The sequence below is a fragment of the Artemia franciscana genome, chromosome 14 (genome assembly GCF_032884065.1).
Source record: "Artemia franciscana chromosome 14, ASM3288406v1, whole genome shotgun sequence".
Lineage (NCBI taxonomy): Eukaryota > Metazoa > Arthropoda > Branchiopoda > Anostraca > Artemiidae > Artemia > Artemia franciscana.
This window is the reverse complement of record NC_088876.1, coordinates 7,221,524-7,244,585: the sequence shown is the minus strand read 5'-3', so window position 1 is coordinate 7,244,585 and position 23,062 is coordinate 7,221,524. Positions and strand designations below refer to the sequence as shown.

The 23,062-nt window shown below is 34.6% G+C and overlaps 2 protein-coding genes across 2 annotated transcripts; both read right to left on the bottom strand.

The window, feature by feature from the left end:
• Window positions 1-2,503: 2,503 nt before the first annotated feature.
• Window positions 2,504-2,953, bottom strand: LOC136035882 (uncharacterized). Its single transcript, XM_065717839.1, has one exon. The coding sequence runs from the start codon at window positions 2,951-2,953 to the stop codon at window positions 2,504-2,506; it is 450 nt and encodes a 149-aa protein (XP_065573911.1).
• Window positions 2,954-3,936: 983 nt separating this feature from the next.
• On the bottom strand, window positions 3,937-18,072 carry LOC136035256 (mitochondrial ribonuclease P protein 1 homolog). The gene is made up of 3 exons (XM_065716927.1): window positions 17,934-18,072; window positions 11,605-12,612; window positions 3,937-4,164 (listed from the first exon to the last, which is right to left on the bottom strand). Exons 2-3 carry the CDS (start codon window positions 12,594-12,596, stop codon window positions 3,954-3,956), a joined length of 1,203 nt encoding a protein of 400 aa, XP_065572999.1. The 5' UTR covers window positions 12,597-12,612; window positions 17,934-18,072; the 3' UTR covers window positions 3,937-3,953.
• Window positions 18,073-23,062: the final 4,990 nt, after the last annotated feature.

Genomic DNA, 23,062 nt, shown 5'->3' with positions numbered 1-23,062 from the left:
GTTTTTTTTTCAGAAATCTAGCAAATATTCCACTTGGTTTTAAATCAAGTTCTTTTAATAGGCCCTGATTTATTTATTACCATCTGTTGAAACTTATGGACAGATTAGAGAGGTGAGCTTTGCATTTACGAATTTACGTGCGGATTATTCCTAATGTCAAGGCTGTATCCAGAGGGGTAGGGGCGATTTAGAACTCCCCCCGAAATTTTGTCTGACTCGTAAAAAAAGTAACAAATATGCAAATAAACAAAATTTACAGTTAAGGCTATATCCACGGGGGTATGGATAATTTCTAAGGTCAAGCCTGTATACAGGGGAGTGTGGGGCGATTTTGAACTCCCCTAGAAATTTTGTCTGACTCGTAAAAGATTAATAGATATGCATATAAACAAATTTTGGATGTGGTTTCCAGTTTTTTTGTAGCCCCTCCGCCCCCCTCCCCCCCCCCCAAAAAAAAATCAAAATAATAATGAATTCCTGGATGCCTTGGCTAAGATATTATCGCTAGCTATCTTTGAAATTGTATTACTTTAGACTAAGATTTTATTTTTTCCTTAGATCTCTTCCCATAGATTCCCCCCTCCCTTGAAGTCAGAAACGCTATGAGGCCATACTGTTATGTCTACATTTTTGGCAAAATACTTCTAGTTTTTCTTTATTCAATTTCAGCTTCATTCCGCTTATGTTTCAACAACTGATTTTATACCTAACCCGGGCTACATTCAGTTATAAACTAGCTTATTCAAGCTTGATTAAAAAAAAAAATAGTTTAGTAATTTAATACGATTTGTATTCGATTCGAATGCAATTTGCTCTAATTCTGTATCTTTTTGTTGTCTATGATATTTATAAAGTACATGTTTCTTTTTGCTAGTTTTGGGATGTTCACCTGATTGAAAAAGATAATTTTGGTGATTTCTGTTTGTACTTGAAAGTTTCGGCGAACCATTTTATCAAGAAAATCTTTGTTGTTTATTTCTATCCATAAAATGAGAAATATGCCTGTATTAATCAGCTGTTGGGATCAATCTCTTGGTTTTTTTTTAAGATTTTGTTTATAAATATTTTTTGTATCAGCTCTAGGAAAGTTGCAATATTTTTCATTAGTGTTTACTCGTTTTTAACTTATATCTGTCGCAAAAATTGTTTTTCTTTTCAATTGGTGCTTCTTGTTAACGTAAGAATTACGTTGCCTCCTCTTTACTCGTATGAATAATTTTTTCTCCCTTTTTCTTTTTTTCTCCCTTTTTTCGGGTCAGCAATTGTATGTTTTTAGTTATAGCTGTTTTTTATTGTTTATAATCGTTTCTTATCGCTTGTATATATATACATACGTACTTGTTGGAAAAAAGTTTTGAAAATGCTCAGTTTGTACAGAAATGATATATTGGAAGTTTTTCATATAAACGCTTTTATTAATAAAATGCCTCATTTTTCATAGAATATAATAATATTAGGAAGTATGTTATTTTATCTTGTTCGCCTTATTTTGTGGTAAGTTCAGATCGTAATCTCTGACACCATACCGGATAAGCATAACAAAAAAAAAAGGAAAATCGTAACTAAGACAAACAGGATAATTACAGCCAGTGAAAAAAAGAAGAATGCAATATAAACGTGCAAACTTGAGGCAGGGTTGTACTCCAAAACTGAACATGGACTCTTTTTCATTAAGATAATTTCATTAAAATATTTTTGTCATTTGTAATAAAGTTATTTTTATTATTTTTATATAATATTATTATTATTCTATTATTGTTATTATTTTTTTATTTATTAAATTTATTTTTTTATTATTTAATTATTACTATTTTTACTAATTTCGTCACATTTGCAAATATGTGACGCATATGTAAATTACGAATATGTAAATTCTGCATACAAGAATTGTATGTAGCTTAATTTAATAAAGTTTGTGTTGGTGAGTTGGATAAAACTGCGCCTGTAAGTAGAGGACAGCAGTTCAAACCTGCTTGCTGAAAGGTAAAGGATACAGCATTAGTTCCTTAAAGTTGAAATTGGCGGTGCTGATCTCCGTTTCGAGGCCCTTCAGCCCACTGGGGGGCTGGTGGCCAGCCGTCCTGTGCTTTCGCACATCCTTCGTGCTTTCCTTTCCTAGATTTCTCCAGTTACCCATATAGAGCGGGTTCAACTCTGGATGAGTTTACAGAGTCACTTCACCGACCCCCGTTCCAAACCAAATATCTGGCCACACCAGGAATTGAACCCCCGCCCTTCGCAAAAAGGATTCTAAATTCAAGAAAGGACCTCTCGCTTAAAGTACGAATGACGTAAATATTTTTTTAGGTTATTTTTACGTGTGCTTTAACAGGAGAGGGACACAATGCGTGCGCATTTATACCACCATGTTTCAGGGTTGGGCTCTCTGGATTTACGTTAAATAGAAGTCCCTGTCTCCAGAAATAGTTCTCATGACGGATTATAATGGTGATGATATGACCCATGTGCAGATTATATGAAAAAAAAACTTGACTTACTTGACTTAACGCTCTTGCTCAGCAGGGTCGCCAGCGTAGAGGGAACTAGTTGACAACGCCGTCAGTCTTCTCCAAGTAGCCCTGTCCAGGGCTAAGGATGGGGCCTCATTTGGGGTGATATTGCGATTGAGCAGGCGTTGGTTTACTACATCAGCCCATCTAGTGTGTGGCTTTCCTCGAGGGCGTTTCCAGCCATTTTCCGAGGGATTGAGGTCTGAGATGATCCTTGCGGGGGTACTTAGCGGGAGACGGTGTAGGTGGCCGTACCACCTTAGGGAGTGGGCTTCTACTCTGGTAGAGAGGTTCGCCAGCTTGAAGGTCTTCAGGATCTCAGTATTGCGGATCTTGTCATACCATTTGAAGCCTTCGACTCGACGCAGGTGTCTAGCCTGAACAGCATCGACCCTTCTTAGCTGTGTCTGAGTTATCGGCCGTGTCTCAGATGAATACAGCATGATGCTTGAGACTGTGGCATTGTAAATTCGGGCTTTGGTATGGCGACTAATTTGCAGTTTGTGGAAGACTGCTCACAGAAGTCGTCCGAACACAGAGCTTGCCTTGGCTGAAATTTCGGCGTCAAGTGTGCCACTTGAAGATATAATTGATCCGAAATATGTGAACTGCCTTACCACATCGCCAGCTTGGCCGTTAAAAAAAAAAGAAGCATAAAAGAGGACAATGTAAGACAGTATAGACAATATAAAAACAGGACACTTATAAAAAGATAAACCTCAAAAGTAAGATAAAAAAGGCTTCTTGTCCTTAAAGCTTGTCTTTTTGTATTGTCCTGTAGACGTTTATTTGTATTAAATATAAATAAAAAAACAGACATTTTCAACTGGAAGTAAGGAGCATTACTACGGAAATAAAGAACGAATTAAAATTACTCCGTGTATGAGAGAGTCTGTCTTAAAGTTCTGCAATAAACTTAAATGTATAATTAAATTAAAAACAATCAAACTTGATTATGTGTAATGCCAACTGAGCCTGTAAATAGAGGACAGTAGTTCAAACCTGCTTCCTGGAAGGTAAAAAAAAAGGTAAAGGATACAGCACTAGTTCCTTAAAGTTCAAATTGGCGGTGCTGATACCCGTTTCGAGGCCCTTCAGCCAGGAAGTGCACTGGGGGGCTGGGGGTCAGCCGTCCTGTGCTTTCGCACATCCTTCGTGCTTTCTGCGATAAATGTTCTGCAATAATAAATATATGTATATAAATACATATAAGTAAATACATATATATATATATATATATATGCTTTGTCCTAGGTGATTAGTTGACTCTTTGGTTAAACAGCTTTGTCTTAGGTGAGTAAGGTTTAATTGCTTATTTATCTCAATGGCTAAAGTGGGAAAGCAGTTCTGTTCTTCTTCTTTTTTTGTTTTGCTTTTCTCTTCATTTTTTTTTTTTTTTTCTAACCAAATAATCTTGAACACGCTATAGGAAACTAGTAAAATTTATTTTCTAAAATAACTCTTATTCTTTTGCTTCTTAAGCATTCTATTTCGAGCTTCTTCTCTTCTCATATAATCTTCTATTTCTTCTTGATTTTTGAGTTTCCTTCGTGGAATTATTTCAAAAGCTTTCGTCCAGTCTTTGTGGTACTTCAATTCAAGCAGTATTGACATGATATGATTTAAAGCTAGGGCTTTCGAACCAGAGCCCCATCTGAAAAAAAAAATAGAATTACCAAAGATTGTAAATACCCAAAAAAGAAATTATCTCAAGGGAAAAACTGAGTAGAAGTATTTTCTTGGGGTGATTGGACAAAGAATAAGAGATCTAACTTTGGCACTTTAGCACGAGTTTAATATTAATAACTAAATTAATGTTAAGTAAGCATTAAAATTAATTTTAATTATTAAGTTAATCAATTTTTAATTGAACTAAGTTAAAACTAAACTAAATTAAGTTTAGTTAAAACTAAATTTAAATATTTTATATTTAACTTTATTTAATTTAGTTATTAAGTTTAATTATTCATTTATTTAAGTTATTGTAAAGAATAAGAGGTGTAACTTTTGGCGCTTTAGCACGAGTTTAATATCAATAATTAAATCAGTGCTAAGCTAATATTAAGATTAATCTTTATATTAAGTTAATGACTTTTTAATTTAGTTAATTTAAATTAAAATTATTTGAAGTTAAAATTCCGTTTAAATAGTTCATATTTAATTTAGTTAACATTATTTGACTTAGATTTCATTTTTAATTTTAAGTTTATATTAATAAAGGTAATATTAAGAATAACAGATGGAACTTAAGCACTTTAGCATAAGTTTAATATCAGTAATAATGTTAAGTTACATCCGAGTGATTAGCACGCTAGACTTAAAATTCTTTGTCCGTGACGACGGGGTTTGAGTCCTAGTGTCACTGGTTATTTGGTTTGGAACGGGGGTCAGTGGCATGACTCTGTAAACTCACCCAGATTCGACCCAGCTCTGAATTGGTACCTGGATAAATCTGAGCAAAGAAAACAGGAAGGACGTGAAAAAAAAACACAGGGTGGCTGGCGCTTAGCCCCTAATGGCATTTCCAGGATAGAGGACCATAAAACAGAAATCAGGACCACTGGTAGGAATTGAGAAGTTCAGTTGCCGCATTCTTTATCTTTAGTTTAAGGTTAAGTTAATATCAATATTAATGATTTTTTAATTCAATTTAGTTAAGATTAAATTAAGTTTAAGTTTATTTAAGTTTAGGTATTTCACATAATCAAGTTTAATTGTTTTTAATTTAATTATACATTTGAGTTAATATTAAGAATTAAAAATTACAAGTAACATTGACAGTAGATCACTGCTTTGCAAAACTTAAAAATTAAAAGAAGCATACTTTTAATTTAAGTCAAAGTTCGTATTTTGATTACTGTCTAAGTTCCTTTGGACCCATCCTGCGGTTTTCTGAAAGAGAGCATATTCTTTTGTTGTAAGGAAATCTTATTAATTCTAAAATATTTGGGCTAGGTTATTATGCAGAAAATATTCATTAAAATGAAATTATTAAAAATGAAATATTTATTTGAAATTTTACAAAAATATATCTTTTGTGCCCGTTCAGCAAAAGTGGTTGTTTCTTCTCTGTCCCAAAGTAAACCAAAAATAACAACAGACGTAGAGAAAAGATATTCGAGCATAATTTTTTGGGGTTTTTCTACAGTTGACTATGACTTTGGGTGCTAGTATTAGATGGCACTAGTCATTTTTCAGGACGAACCTGAGCCTCAAATCGTTAGTTTTGATACTTTTTGGAGGTAAAGATAGCCCGCGAACGATTTTAAGAGCCTCCTATACCGCTAGAGCGCGATGACGGTATCAGGGTTTGTAAGTGTCTCAGACAGATTACAGTATTTATTTCCATCTTTGGGATCTTACCTGCTGCCTATTCAATCACTCATTGATTAACGACGAATCCCAACTACGCCGGTCCTTGCATCAATAGTGTGGTGGCCTGGATCAAACCCTGGACAACGCATCTCCCGTCAGAAATATTAACCACTGGTCGACCACAGAACATAATTATGATGACCATAAGGTTTCAATCCAGCCACGTAATCATCGCTGACTTATCAGTGCTAGTAGGGTACTGTCAACCGACTAAATTCTATAATTGATTTATCATTTCATTATTTATTTATTTTTACGTTTCTGGTTTGAGTCCTGGTGTTGCTGGCTATTTTGTTCCGAACAGGGGTCAGTGGCGTGACTCGGTAAGCTCATCCAGAGTTGACCCAGCCCCAGAGAAATCTGGGGGTTTGCGAACAAATAGCTCCTTAATCAAATTCGGGCTAGAACTACCGATAATAAATTCTATTGAAACAGGGCAATACGTAAAAAATTCTTTCATATTTTGAACCATTTATATTTTCAATGACAAATTGTTTTACTTTCATTTTAGTATATTGGCCCGTTTTTTTTTTTTTTTTTGCTATTGCGGTTTTTATCCTTTTTTTCTTTCTTGTTGCGTTTTTTCTTAATTTGACTCCGAAATGCAAATTTAATTCATCTGGGGTCGTGATAAAAAATTTCAAAAATAATTCTTTGATTACTTGAATTCTATCTCTAATGAAGAATTCTTCCATAATCAGACTAAAGCTTGAGACTACTGCGTATGGACATAACATTTCTCTTTGTTTTTATACACAAGTATTGCTATTCATAATACTTGATACAATACATCCGAAAAGGAGGATGGAGCCCCCTTTAGACGGGTTTAAAGGCCCTCTTGAGATATTGAAAAATACTGGTTTAAAACGCACATATCCTTTTTTTGACTACCTACAAGTGAATATCTATGATTGTATCCCCCCTCCTTGGGGTTAACCTTTATGCACCAACAACTGCGGCTACTTTGTAGGTCTGTTTAACATTTAAAGAGTTTCGAAATGGATTTTGGTAAACTTCAAAGGAGACTTTGTCAAAACTATGAGGCTTATGGTCCAATTAGATTTTGAGTTTTTACTTAGGTTGGGTATGTCTGGTGGTGGGGGGGGTGACAAAAAATACAAAATAGGAAAGTTTTAAGGAAATCACAGGAAGCTATGAAGTAATTAAAACTTTTTTTGGTGGGGTAGCACAAAACCAAAAACAACAATTTTCTGCATGAACACCTGGTCCAAATTAATACAGCTTATGTTTTTGCATTCAATGAATCCGAAGCATATATAGATTTATTTTTGAATCTGTAAAAAAAAAAAAAAAAAAAAAAAAAAAAAAAAAAAAAAAAAAAAAAAAAAAAAAAAAAAAAAAAACAGCCCCTTATTTAAATGAAAGATGTAGGCAACCTGGAACACATTTATGGCAAGCGTTTTAATGCCGAATTTGGTTAAATTTATCTTTATTTAGTATATAATTTTCATTTTTTCTTCTTTTGAAAGAAGAATTGATTCAAGTTCAATAGGGTCTTATGGCGCACAAACGTCTAGGTAAATTGGAGGCATAACATTTTTAGCCAAACTTTTAAGTCAAAACTTTAGACCGAGCTGGCTACTAGTACCACTCTTTGAGAGCTTCAACTTGAGTCCCGAAGCCGTTCTCGCTATATTGCAATTAAGTTATTTTGATAAGCTGGCACCATAATGTCTTTTGATTTAAGTCGCTAGTAAACCATGTTTAGATTTCATGTCCCATATGCGCTCACAGTGTAAAACATTCATGTAGGTCTTTTCTAGCTGTTCCCGAAATATTGCAGATATGCTACTTTAGATAACCTGTAAATGTATACCGTAGTGCCTTTCAATTTAAATCTGTTCACTCCCCAATTCATGAAGGGGGAGGGTGGTTCAATACATAAAACTATTTATTCATACTACAATTTTCAAAATTACAATTCTCAAATGGGGGGAGGGTGTGTGTGTCTAAATCAGTCTTGGTGGTAGTGAAGGAAAATAATCTATAATTAATAACTAGCATACCCGCCACGCGTTGTTGTAATCTCAAAAGAAAAGAAATTCGAGGAAAATCTCTCTCCCCCCCCAGAAAATTATTCCTGGGCGGGAAATTCCCATGCTTATTAATAACAATCGTATTTCTAAATTTTAAAGTATTTCATAAAACTTACCCGCAGACAATTTTCCCCCGGAAAATTCCACCCTGCAGAAAACTTTTCCTTCACTTCTCAAATTATTTCCTAGATAACTAAAAACTCAAAAAATTATTTCCATGATTTGGGTATAATTGAGAATCCCACTTCTCCTGCCCACCACGTCCGCTCCAAGAAGTATCGCCTTCCGCAAATCAAATCAGAAAGAGCTAGATTATCAATCAGATACCAGATCCTCACATTCTAAATAAACTTAATTTAGTAGAAATGTCCCAAAGTTTCACGAGCCAATTTTCTTTAAAAAAAAAAACATTTCAAAAACAGCTCTTTGCCTTGATGTCGGGATTGATGAATAATAGATCTTAGTATGTATTTTGTTGTGGTTTTCTCGCGCTGTGGTGGCCTCCTCTATTATCGCCTACCTTGTATGTTTTTTTTTGCCGTGTTATTTTTTTGTATGACGAGATGCTGTGTTTTTTTCTATGCATTTTTACTGTCCCAGCCTTATAAGCTCTGCTCTCTGTTGGGACATGATATTGTTTTTGTATTTTTTTTAAGCTGAATTCGATAAATTCCTATTCCTACTCACGAAAATTCCACCCCACGTGTTATTAGCAACGACTTTCAAATTTAAAAGCACTTGAGAAAGCACTGTCGCTTTACCACCTAAACGCCATCTGTTGCAAGTGGGCTACGTGTGTTTAGGGATCTCTAATTTCTGTCAGCGTGACAAATATTCGAAAGATTAAGCAGGTCTTGGGGAAGGGGAAATTTTATGCCTAAAATTTTTGCAAGAGTTTACTCAACAAATTCTCGAAGTTTCTTTCTGATCAGAACAACAGTACAGTAATACATACAAGATACAGGCATACTTTCATTTCATTTAAATATATTTAAATATTTTTAACAATATTTTTTGTATAATCTAATTTAAAACCAACGTAACGAGATTTGTTTTGCTTAACTTTCAATTACCGAATATGGGGGGAGGGTCTTCAAATCAGTCTTGGGTGTAGGGAATGAAAATAACCCTAGCATTTTTTTAAAGTGATAGAGAAAGAAAGAGGAAGGTAGAGATAAAGAAGGGGAGAAAAAAAAGAGAGAGGAAAGAGACTATTGAGAAAAATTTATAACTGATAAATAAAATTAATTTACCTCCTCATAAACAGTGCAGTAATACATACAAGATATAGGCATACTTTCATTTCATTTAAATATATTTAAATATTTTTAACAATATTTTTTGTATAATCTAATTTAAAACCAACGTAACGAGATTTGTTTTGCTTAACTTTCAATTACCGAATATGGGGGGAGGGTCTTCAAATCAGTCTTGGGTGTAGGGAATGAAAATAACCCTAGCATTTTTTTAAAGTGATAGAGAAAGAAAGAGGAAGGTAGAGATTAAGAAGGGGAGAAAAAAAAGAGAGAGGAAAGAGACTATTGAGAAAAATTTATAACTGATAAATAAAGTTAATTTACCTCCTCATAAATATAAATCACAACTTGGAAGTTTAAATTACTATCTCAGAGCATGACTTAGCTAAAATGGAATATGAGTGGAGTCCGCTATGGCTCTCCACTATAACTATCAACCAAATTCAAAAAATTCACAAGACCTTTTTATGCATAAATAAGGCACTTTTATTTATAACTAGCATACCCATCACGCGTTACTGTAATCTCAAAAGAAAAGAAATTCGAAAGAAATCCCCCCCAGAAAATTCTTCCTGCGCGAGAAATTCACCTGCATATCAATAACATCATATTTTTAAATTTAAAGGTATTTTAAAAAATTTACCCGCGAATAATTTTTTTCTTGGAAAATTCCAACCTGCAGAGAGCTCCTCCTCCACGAAAATTTCACCCCGCGTGTTATTAGCAACGACTTTTTAAATTTAAAAGCGCTTGAAAAAGCACTGCCGCTTTACCACCTAATGCCATCTGTTTCAAGTGTGTGTGTTTAGGGGTCTTTGATTTCTGTTAGTGTGACAAATATTCGAAAGATTTAGAAGGTCTTAGGGAGGGGAAAATTTTATGCCTAAAATATTTGCAAGAGTTTACTCAACAAATACTTGAAGTTTCTTTGTGATCAGAACAACAATGCAGCAATGCATAAAAGACACAGGCATACTTTCATTTCAATCAAATATATTTAAATATTTTTAAGAATATTTTTTGTATAATCTAATTTAAAACCAATGTAATGGGATTTGTTTTTGCTTACTTCGGAGCCTGCATTTATGAAAAGCATGCAGAAGATAAAAAAAAAGTCTAGTTTATTAAAAAAAATTATTTATTAATTATTTTATAGTAGTTTATTTATCAATACTAGTTTATTAATTATTATAAAAAAAAGTCTAGTTTATGCAGAAGATAAAAAAAGTCTAGTTTATATTCGGAGCCTGCATTCATCAATATCTTTATTGCCCAAAAAACACACAAGGGTTCAATATGGAGTAGATGAGAAGACAAAAAAAAGACTAAACAAAAGAAAGAAGAAGACACTCACAAAGAAATATATACTAAAAAGGATAGATTCAAATATTACTACTAACACATAACAGTATGGAGGCTGTTTGTCCTATCAAGCTTGCAAAAATAGCGACCGCAACGCTGCTCAGACATGGTTAGTGGCTCAGCTAACCCATAGGCTGGCACTAGTCTTTTGTTTCTAGCCCATAGGGCTATGCACAAGAGAAATTTCGCGAAACAATAATATAGAAATCTAATAGTCTTTTTATCACTAGCCGTAAACACAATCCAAAATGGAGTCAAGGCGAGGATATGAGGCATCGCAAAAGCGTTGTACACACGGACAAGAATACGCCTGCTGTAGCTAGCTTTACAGCAAACTATCACACCAAACGCTTTTCTAAGTTTCTCACTTAGATGAGAGATTAGGAGCTCCCTTGTCGCTTTTACACTATACCCTATCAGGAGACCGAGATACTTAATACAAGCAGAAGTTGTTTGAGAAGCTATTGAGTAAACTATTGCAAAGATTTTAGGTATAAGATACCCCACCCCAAAGGTCTTCTTAACCTTTTGAATACTTTTCGCGCTGACTGAAATTCGAAACTCCTAAACACAAATACATGAAATAGATGGGATTGAGGAGGTTAAGTACAAGTTAAGAATCCTAGCCTAATTCTTCAAATACTTTGAAATTTAAATATACGATCGTCATTAATGAGTGGGGAAGAATTTTCTGTGGGGGAGATATCATAGGGAGAATTGTTTGCAGGGAGACTTTCCAGGAGAAACTTTTCATAAACTTTTAAGTTTAAAAAACCCATTGTTATGAATACGCAGGGGGGAATTTTTAAACGCGGAGGGGAGGAACTTTTTCATGGAGGGAGTTTTCTGCAGGACGTTGATTTTCTGGCGGTAATTTTGCAAATATTTTTAAAGTTAAAAATACAATTGGTATTAACACACACGAAGAATTTCCCGCAGCGGTTGGGGTGAGGAGGAGGAATTTTACTTTCTTATGAGACCGCAACAACGCGCGATGGCTAGGCTAGTACTGAATAAATACAATCTGAAAGAAAAGATACATACGGTAAATACTTCTCAAGCGGAAATCTTGCCGTTCGTAAGCCCTCCTTCTTTGCTTTTGCATACGAGAGAGGCTCTTGAATAGTTTTGTCAACAATTCCTCCAACTATATACACATCATCATGATTAAAATACTGTAATTCCTGCCGTGAATCTGGAGTTAGATAAACAACCTGATTTTTCGGATACAAGTCTAAATAATGCTTTGATGATATCTCTACAGGGTAATCAAGGTCATTTATTCTAGGATTTGTTTTTAATAGGAATTTAGAAAATTCTGAGTCAGGAGAAACGTTGCAGAATGTTACTGGGGATGGCCACACGTGAGATCTGTTCAGTGTCCACATTTCAGCCATTTGTTCTGCAAGATTCATAATCTCAGATTTTTGCATATATTGATCATAGCTCATATCAAACACGATTGGATTGCTAAACATCATTTCTTGTACCACTTTGGAATGATACCATTTATGCATCGTTGAATCTAATATTTTCAAAAATATGGTATTAAAAGAGAAACCATAATTAGCTATTCCACTTGGGTTTTGAGCAACAAACTTTTCCCGATTCTCAATATTCTTTGCTCGCTTTTTCTCACCAAGTCTCTTCTTTTTTTCTTTGCCACTCTCATGTTTAAATTCTTTTACCGCCAAATATCTTAAATATTTTTTTCTTTTCATATATCCCTGTTCTAAAAGCTCTTTCCAATTTTCCAAATTAAGTTTCGTTGGTATTTGTTCACCTTCTTCATATAGAACATTGCAATCGAATTCTATCACTTTTAGTGCCTTGATTGTGGCTTCATCCCTTCCAAGTGCATTCAGCACTTCTTCTGTTAGTACTATATGCCTTGGAGATCCTGATGCAGTGTTGTCAGTTGTGTAAAATACTGCTTGGTTAGAAAAGATTCCCATACATTTTTTGTTTAGTTTATTGCTCAAGTTTAGCACGTTTTTAGATGTAAATAGGGATAACAATCTTCTCTGGATTTTCATTATACTTCTCGATTTCCTAAAACAATTTTAAAAGCAAATTAGGATGTGACTAATAAGTCTTGAAAAACAAGAATGACACTAAAAGGGGAAAAACAGAAAATAAATCAATAGTTAAATAAAAAAATTAAATATTTTTTTAATGGAAAACATAGCGATAAAAATCTTCCTTGGATTTTCATCATACTTCTCTGTTTTCTAAAATAAATTTTAAAAGAATATTCTGACGCTATTATTAAAATTTGGAAAAAAAATCAAAATAATCTAAACATCCTTTTTTCAATGGAAAACATAGGGAAAAATTCTTCACTGGATTTTCCTTATATATTTCAATTTTGTGAAATAAATTTTAAAAACATATTATGATGTGATTATTAAGCTTAAAAAAAATAATTGACATTAAATAAAGAAAAACGGGAGAAAAACAAATTTATAGTAAAATGATCTAAGAAATTTTTTTTATAAAAGAGCAATTGAAGAAAAGGAAAGAATCGCTCCCTTTATTGACACTACCAGAAAGTACACTTAACTCATAAGAGTCGAAAATGGAGCAATACTTCCGCAAGTCCTACTGCTACTACGTCTACAACTCCTACTACTATTATAATGACTCCTACAACTACTAAGGGCAAGGGTATAAAAGTAAAAATTTAACAGAATATTGAGGGGAAAGTTGAACTAAATCAAAACACACTCTGTACATGCAGGTTGTAAAAAAAGACATATCTTTGGAATGATGTAGGGTATTGAGGTATATGTTTGAGGTAGTTATGAGAGGAATGATTAATTGACCAGCACGCGATATGTGCACGTTACTATTACTACTACCATTACTACAACTACTTATTTGACTGTGGATACTGCTAAGACTATGAATATTAAGGTAAAAATTTCAAGAAATGTTAAGGGGGAAGTAGAACTACTTAATTAAAACACACTGTGTGCATACAGACTGTCAAAAAGGCATATCAGCAATATCTTAGGAATGGCTTAGCATGTTAAGTATAAACTTCCAGGCCATGATGAGAGATGTGTTCAACTGAACAAAAAGGCAATATGTGTATATTACTACTGATACAATTACTACTACTGTTACTACTACTGCTAATTTTACAACTACTACCCCTGTGGTTAAGGCTAACTACTACTACCACTAAGGCTAAAGGTATGAAGATACAAATTTCAGGGAATCTTGAGGGTAAAGTGGAACCAAATCAAAACACTCTGTGTGCATGCAGGTTGTCTACAGGGCATACCAGCAATACTTAGGAACAGCTTAGAGAATATAGTTGAAACTTACATGGCTTGCTGTGGGAGATGTTCAATAAACCAAAAGGAAATACTTGCATACTGTGACTACTACTACTACAACCACTGGTACTACTACTACCACCACTGCTGCTACTACTACTGCTAATACTACAATTACTACTACTACCAAAGCTAAGGATATTAAGGTGAAAAGTTCAAGGAATGTTAAGAAGATGTTGAACTAGATCAAAACACACTATGTGCATGAAGGTTGTCAAAAGGAAATATCAGCAGTGTCCCAAGAACTGTTTAGGGAATTAAGTTGAAACTTTCAGCGTATGTTGAGGGGGATGTTGCATCTAAAAACAAAAGGTGCTATGTTAATACAGCTACTAATGCTACTACTTCTACTACTACAACAACTGCTACTACTGAAGCTAAGAGCATTAAGGGGAAACATTCAGGGAGTGTTTAAGGAGAATTTTGAGCTAAATCAAAACACACTATTATCATGTAGATTGTCAAATGATGTACCAGCAATGTCTCAGAAACAGCTTAGAGCATTAAGTTGAAACTGTCAGGGCATTTTGAGGCAGATTATGAACTAACTATGTGTATACTACCACTACTACTAATACTAGAGAGGCTAACCTTATTAAGGTAAAACTTTTCAGGGAACATTTAGAGGAGTTTCAACTAAATCAGAATACACTATGTGCATGCAGGTTGTCAAAAGAACATATGGCCAATATCTTAGGAACAGTTTAGAGTCTTAAATTAAAACTTTCAGGTGATGTTGAGGAGTATGATGAACAAACCAAAAAGCACCATGTCTTGTTACCACAGTTGCTACTGTTACTACCTAATGCAACTACTACTTTTGCTAAGGCTAAGGGTGTTAAGGTGAAACGTTCCGGGAATATTGAGGGGGATGCTGATCTAGACAAGAAAAAACTATGTGCATTCTGATTGCCACAAGGATGAATGAACAATTTCTCAGGAACAGCTTAGAGAGAATGAAGTTGAAACTTCAAGGATGTGTTGAGAGGGATGTTGAACTAACCAACAGGCACTCTATATGTACTACTACTACTACAACTGCTGCTACTAATGCTACTACTCCTAATAATTCTACTACTACTACTACTTCTTTCAGGGAATGTTTAAGGGGCCTTATATGCCAACTACTACTACTACTTTTACAACTGATATTACTGCTACTACTGCAACTACAATTACAGCTGCTGCTACAACTACTATGACTACTATGACTTGTACTACTGAAGCTAAGGGTATCCCAGTGAAATTTTCAAATGGTACTGAGGAGGATGTTGAACTGAATCAATGCACACAATGCAAATGCAGGCTACTAAAAGGGCATGACAGCTATATCTCAACTATACCTTTGAGTATTATGTTTAAGCTTTTAGTGCATAATAAGGAAGATTTGGAACTAACCAAGGTACTATCTACATACTACTACCACTTTTACTGCAACTACTAATAATAATATTAATGCTAAGGGTATTCAGGAAAAATTTTGGGAAATGCTGGAGGAGGTGTTGAATTGATTGAAACACTGTGTTTGTGGACTGTCAAAAAGGCATATCAGCAGCACCTTGAGAATAGTTTAGAGTGAAAAAATAAAACTAAAAAAAAAACTTCAAACAAGGTTTATTAAATAAATATAGAATACATACCTTGTCCTAATGCCCGCAGGGCTCATAGGCTAATATGCTTCACTCTATAGAATTTTACCTGTAAGCAAGCCCACTATACATTTTTAGTTTGCCCCATGGAGGAGGAGGGTCAACCAGAAATGGATGTGGTTCTAGAGTTAGCATTTCTAGAGCAGTAGGAACAGAACTAAATATTTACCCCAAAGTTATTTATAATTAGGTTAGGTTTTTTGTAATAATAAATAAATAAATAAAGTACAATTCCTGGTCTCCTTCCTCTGGTGTCTTAGGACTCTTGTACAAGGGGACATAACTTACAGTTATCCAGGCATTTCTCCTCAATGCAGCAATGTGCCTATTTTTTTTTTACCAGCTGTGTTGCCAACCTCTGGAACAAATTACTGCCAGATACCATTGCTGCCCAAACCACAAACAGCTTTAAGAACCATCTTGACAAGAAATGGTTGAAAAAAGATTGGAAGTATAACTGGGAAGTACTCAAATCAACAACATCAAACCACTAGTCAAGTGTACATATTCAACTATGTGTCACATATTACCAACTCTGGAGTTTCTACAAGGAAAAAATCCTTAGATTGCTCCAAGCTGCAATTTAAGGTAATTAATCCCAATTTATAAGGTTTTATATATATGCAAATACATTTCCTAAATTTTGAAGAAAAAAAACATTGATATGCCTTAACAGGAATTACATTTTTAGGACTAAAGCCAGAAAAAAAAAGAAACTGATAACTGAATTTTAAGGTATAATGTTGTTTTGACAAAACTTCAATAGGTTTAGACAAAGTTCTAAGACTAGGGGTAAAATTCTAGTTGAGTGACTTCTTGCTATCTCAGAAAGGGGTTAGGTTAGGAAGCTGAAACTCTCAGGGATGGGTCTACAGGCTAGAGTACATCCTGGGAAGGTATTTTAAAGTACTCACCTCCACTCCTTCTCTCTCTAGAGAGCCCTGAAATTTGCCTACATGACAGGTCTATACCTATTGAAGTTTTGAGAAAATAACATTTTAACCTTAGTTTTCTTTTACCACTTGCTTTTCCACTGCCTTTAGTTCTGAAAATACAATTCCTGTTATTTGAGTAGAATTCTGAGCCATATCAATGTTTTTTTTCAAAATTTAGAAAATGTATTTGCATATCTTTAAAACCTTATAAATTGGGATTGAGCAAAGTTGTGAAGCTGAAAACAATTTGGTTGTACTTTATTCAAGCAGAAGATCTATTTTGCAAGATTCCACTTTTATAACACACATATTTTTGAAGGTCATCAAAGGTCAGGGCCCTCTAGAGGGAGAAGGAGTGGAGGTAGGTACTTCAAAATGCCTTCCTGGGACATACTTTAGCCTGTAGACCCATCCCTGAAAGATTCATTTTCCTAATCTAACCCCTTGATAGCAAGAAGTCAATCAACTAGAATTTAGCCAGACTTAGAAATCAGAAGAGCATTAACATAGGCTAGAAGCTTGGCAATACCTTTCCAGAGTAGGCTAGGCTATGTTTTTGACCTGGATTCATTAATGAAAGTTTTATTGTTTGAACCTAGCCCATCCCTTTGTTCTAACTAGCCAAACTAAACTAGAATTGGTAAAATTCTAGTTAGCCTAATTAACTTCTTGCTATCTTGGAAAGGGTTTAGGTTAGGAAAATGAAACTTTCAGGGATTGGTCTACAGGCTAAAGAATGTCCCAGGAAGGTATTTTAAAGTATCCACCTCCACTCCTTCTCCCTCAAGAGGGCCCTGAAATTTGCCTACATGACAGGTCTATACCTATTGAAATTTTGACAAAACAGCATTTTACCTTAATTTTCAGTTACTAGTTGCTTTTTCTCTGCCTTTAGTTCTGAAAATGCAATTCCTGTTATTTGAGTAGAATTTTGAGCCATATTAAAGGTTTTTTTTTAATTTAGGAAATGTATTTGCATATCTTTAAAACCTTATAAAATGGAATTGAGCAAAGTTATGAAGATGAAAACAATTTTGTTGTAGGTCTACTTCAATTAAGCAGAAGATCTATTTTACAAGGTTTCACTTTTATAAAACACATATTTTTGAAGGTCATCAAAATTCAGGGCTCTCTAGAGGGAGAAGGAGTGGGGGTAGTTGCTTCATAATACCTTCCTGGGACATACTTAAATCTGTAGATTCATTCCTGAAAGTTTCATTTCTCTAACCTAAACCCTTTCCAAGATAGCAAAAATCAATTAACTAGAATTTTTCCAAACTAAATTTCTATGAAAGTTCCAGTTCCAAAACCACTCAAGAATATAGAATTATTTAGCCTTGTTTAGGCTTAATTCAGTATGTATATTCATCACTAAGAGTCCTGTTAGGCTACCCCATCTCAGGAACTTTCAAAATATAAAAAAAGCTGCTATACTAGAGTGTTACCGAAAATAATAGCTTGAAATTTTTGAAATTCACGATGAAGCAATTTATTTTCCCTTAGCAATAGCCTCACCCAGGCTTTAAGATTTTAAAAAATTAATCAAGAATGTCAGCGTTGAGAATAATTGAAATTAAAATGATCGGCTGAACATGCGACCGCTTAAGGCCATTTTCTATCGCCCCAATTTTAATTGTAACACATTGGTTGAATAATCAAAAATTCATAACAATTGAGTGTTGAATGAACAATAAACTTAATATAACATTCAATAAGATCAAAAAAATTAAAGGAGAATCGGGGACACTACACAGCTATGGGCGTAAAGAAGAACGCTATAAAATTCTGGAAACAACCTTAAACAAATCTTAAAATATTTATTCACAACGCTCTTAAGAGCGCTTTAAACTATTGCACCATCAACCCCCCTAATGTTCAAATACGTATTCCAAATTATTTATTTTTTATGTGTTTTACCCTATGCCGCTCTGTTATTTGAACTTAATACCCTTAAATTGTGAGGAGCAAAATAGCACTGCCTACTTATGGAGTGATGTATGCACAATGTTTCATTTGTATGTTTTGTTTTTTAGACCAGGGCGCTTCATATAGGATGAGTTGTCTTAAAACTTTGAAAGGGGCTTGTTTGATTGGAAACTGAAAGATCTAGTGCCCTTTTTAAAAGTAAAAATGGATTTGAGGGCAACCAGTCCATCCCCGCCACATGCACACACCCATCATTTCCCCAAACACATGCCATCGAAATTTTGAGTCAGTTATCTTGTTCAGCCTATTTAAAAGGTCTTTGAGTCCTTGAGAATGAAAACCCCCACAGCCCTCGGGGCAAGTGTTGTAAATTATGCACTGGTGACATCCAACGTTTCTTTAGAAATAGTGGTCGTATAAACCTTGGAGGAGTCTCATTGGAATAGTTATCCAAAGAACTAGTGCCCTTTCTAAGAGTCAAAGTGATCAGAGTACAGCTACTCCTCTCCCCCTATACGCTGCATTGTTTTTCCCATGGACAATTATATGCTGCATGTTCTAGAGTCGGTAAACCGGACAATCTATTTATATGCACAGAAAACGGGACAGCGAAGGATTTTGTATATCCAAAAGTTTTAAGAAGTTAAAAATTAGCACCTTGCATACCTGTTGCCTTAGGGGGGGGGCTTAGGCTTGCGGCACAGAAAGAAATTACCAAAAGAAAGCGTGTCGATGTATTACAAGAGCAACGCGAAACCTGGCTTGCGGCTGAAAGAGAAAGTAAAAAAAGAATGCGTGTCGAGGAATTACCAGAGTATATCACAAGAAATACCAGTTGTATATCCGCAATTTTTACGCAATTAAAAATTAGCACCTTGAACACGTGTTGCTGGGGCACGTTCCGGGAAAAAAAACTTAAAAACAAAGAAGAAAAATAAAATAAAAAAAAGAAGAAGAAAAAATAAAAAAAACTAAAAAAAGGTAAACAACTATAAAAAAAACTAAAAAGAAAAAAAGGAAAAACTGAAGAAAACAAAAAGCTAAAAAAAAGAAAAAATTGAAAAAAAATTAAATTAAAAAACAAGGATTACAAGAATTTAAAAACCTTAAAAAGGAAAACCAAAACTTTGAAGCTTAGCAGATATAATTGTTAGAAATTGGACTTGCTTTAATTATCAAATATCTTTGAAAAAACTGCAATAGAATACAAGGGACAGTGAGAATCCATATATAAAAGCCTGCCAAGTGCCGTGCTGGGGCCCGGCGGTGAAGCTGCCGGGTCCCAGCTAGTACGAGAATAAAAATGCCGCTGTTAAGCTAGGAAATGAGATTAGCAGCTGGTTTCGTATTAAATCAGGAATTAAACAGGGTTGCGTTTTATCCTCCTTTATATGGATTATTTTGGTGGATTTTGTCTGAAGAAGCACAGGAAAAGCAATGGAAGACAACGGAACCAAATGGGGAGGAAAAAATCTCCCGGCCTTAGATTATACTGACGGTTTAAGCATCCTAGATGAAAGTGTGAGCAAAATAAATGATCTTTTAGAGGCTTTGTGAGTTAGGGATTCTAGAATAGATTTGATAATAAATGTTAAGAAGACCAAGTCACTAAGGCAAGGAATAAAAGAAGATAAAAAACTTTGGGTAACGAAAAGATTAACTTACCTTATGTACAGCTTTACTTACCTTGGTAGTATTAATAGTAAAGACGGTGGTACCACTGTAGATGTTAAAAATAGAATAGCCGAGGCTCAGGTTTTTTTCTACAATTAACAAAAGTTTGGAAGAATAGGAAAATATGTGTGCAAACCAAGATTAGAATTTTGGAAGCTACAATGATGACGGTGGTCAAATATAGCTCGGCAGCTTGGGCAATCTTAAAAGGGGATGAAAATTAGCTAAATGTTTTCCAGAGAAATTGCCTACCGATTGTTATGATTACCCGGCTGACTGACCGTATCTTAAACAGTAGGCTGTGTGAAAAGTGTGGTTCAATCCAATTTTCTAGGACCATAATAAGAGAAAGGTTGAGACGGTTAGGGCAGGTTCTGCGGATGAATAATAACGGATTGCCAAAGATCCTCCTTTTCGGTCAACCATCTAGGACTAAATGGAAAACTGGTCGATGGGAGGATGTCATAAAGAAAGATTTAAAGAAATTAAGAACTTCCTGGGAAGGTATAAGGAGGGAGGCTTTGAATAGATTGGGATGGAGACGGAGCGTGCGTAGCTGTGTTGGCCTCAGGTGGCTTGTTTCTCCGGTTAGTGGTACTTGTTAGTGGTAGAGGCAGTAATATCGGTGGAAATAGTATATAAGGGGATACTAATATTTCAAGCTTGATATTAGCAACTTACTGAACAAACTATACCACGTGACACATCAAGCGACAATAATATATCACGTGATAATACTACTTCAAGCTTAATTTTAGGAAATCACTAGAAAAATTAATTTATTTTTTTATTTTATTATTTTGGAAAGACTTATCAGTTTAATTTATTTACTTTGTTGATTTCTAATCAGCTTTCCTGGTGATAATACTATCGATAATAGCATTTCAGCAATAATAATATTCCATGGGCAAAAACTTATTAAACAAACTATATAAGGTCATACACCATGTTATAACTAACATATGAGGTGACAATAGTAGTTCAGGTATGATTTTAAGAACTTACCAAACAAAAATTAGTATATTTTTGAATTAATTCATTACGAAACGGACTTCGTTATTTTATTTACTTCTTATTTTGAATCAGGTTTCTAACGATATTAACATTTAAGGTGATGATAATATTCAAAGTATAATATTGGGAACTTACTAAAGAAATTATATCAGATGATAGGCCATATGATAATTAATATATCAGGTGACAATTAATTTGTATCAGATACATTTCGGGAAAATACGATGTATGTGGGGGGGGGGGTGCCCTTTAAACACTTTGACTCTTAGAAAATGCTAGGAAAATTTTACTTACCAATCAAATGAGCTGCTTCCAAAGTTTATACGCCCACCCTTTCTGTAAAAACATTGTATGTCCCCAGGGCATAACTTACAACCCTTGTCCTTAAGGCTATGGGGGGGGGGGTATCTTCAAAACATAATTTTCAGACTTTTCAATTGACCTTTCAACTACGCTGAATGAAATAGCTGTCTCAAAATTTTGATTGGATATGTTTTGGGAGATAGATAGTGTAGGGGGGTTCCCCTTCAGTCACTGTTAACAATTAAAAGTGGCACTAGAATTTCTTATTACCAATCTAATGGGCCCCTCCGAAGTTTACATGACTGAACTTTTTATAAAACCCTTTTATGACCCAGAAGCAATACTTACAACTCTTGCCCAGGGGGCTGTGAGGGGTCTGTCATCCTCAAAACATAATTTCCGGGCTTTTCATTGTCGCTGAACAAAACGGCTATATTAAAATTATGATTGGATGCGTTTTGGGTCTGGTTACCCTCCAATCACTTTCAGCTATTAAAAAGGGCACTAGACCCCTTAATTTCCAATTTATTGAGCCGCTTTTGAAATTTCTGCGACAACTCCTTCAATACAAAGTGCCCTGGTCTAAAACCAAAAAAATAACAATAAATAATGAATTTTGTCCACATCGCTCTTTACTTAGGCAGCGCTATTGCGCTTCTTTTTATATTCAGGCAGATGTTGAACTAAATCAAAACAAGCTATGAGCATGTGGATTTTCGAAAAGGTGACAAAGCAATATCTCGAGGGCGGCTCACATTATTAAGTTACACCTTTAAGGGTAAGTTTTGGCAGATTTTGAACTAACAAGAAGGCACTGTGTGTGTACTATTCATACTACCACTATAGTTACTGTATCTCATGATGCTAATGATATTAAGGTGAAAATTTTAAGGGAAAGTTTAAAGGGAGTTTCAATTAAACGAGAAAAATATGTGCATGCAGGTTTTCAAAAGGCAATACAATCAATATAGGCAGCGTTGCTCTATACTAGCTAGAAACATCGTTGAAACTTTTAAAGGAGCTAATCAAACAGTTCGTGGTAACGAACTGTAGTAAGGAGCGACCCTGCTCAATAGTAACCAAAACTCTAAAAAATTGAATTTTGATATCAATAGCTACATCAAAAGAATCGCATTTTAATGCTGATTTTAAATATATAAGTTTCATCAAGTTTAGTCTTACCCATCAAAAGTTACGAGCCTGAGAAAATTTGCCTTAATTAAGAAAATAGGGGGAAACACCCCCTAAAAGTCGTAGAATCTTAACGAAAATGACACCATCAGATTCAGCGTATCAGAGAACCATACTGTAGAAGTTTCAAGTTCCTATCTACAAAAATGTAGAATTTTGTATTTTTTGCCAGAAGACAAATCACGGGTGCGTGTTTATTTGTTTTTTTTTTTTTTTTTTTCTTTTTTCTTTTTCCCAGGGGTCATCGTATCGACCAAGTGGTCCTAGAATGCCGCAAGAGGGCTCATTCTAACGCAAATGAAAATTTCTAGTGCCCTTTTTAAGTGACCAAAAAAATTGGAGGGCATCTAGGCCCCCTCCCACGCTCATTTTTTTCCCAAAGTCAATGGATCAAAATTTTGAGATATCCATTTTGTTCAACATAGTCGAAAACCATAATAACTATGTATTTGGGGATGATTTACTC

What these genes read in the sequence shown, in the direction of transcription:
- LOC136035882 (XM_065717839.1), bottom strand. Translation starts at nt 2,953, where the DNA reads ATGCTGTATTCATCTGAGACACGGCCGATAACTCAGACACAGCTAAGA.
- LOC136035256 (XM_065716927.1), bottom strand. Translation starts at nt 12,596, where the DNA reads ATGAAAATCCAGAGAAGATTGTTATCCCTATTTACATCTAAAAACGTG. An exon ending in CCGCTTGAGAAGTATTTACC is followed by an intron (nt 4,165 to 11,604) that starts GTATGTATCTTT and finishes TTTTTTTTTCAG; the next exon opens with ATGGGGCTCTGGTTCGAAAG.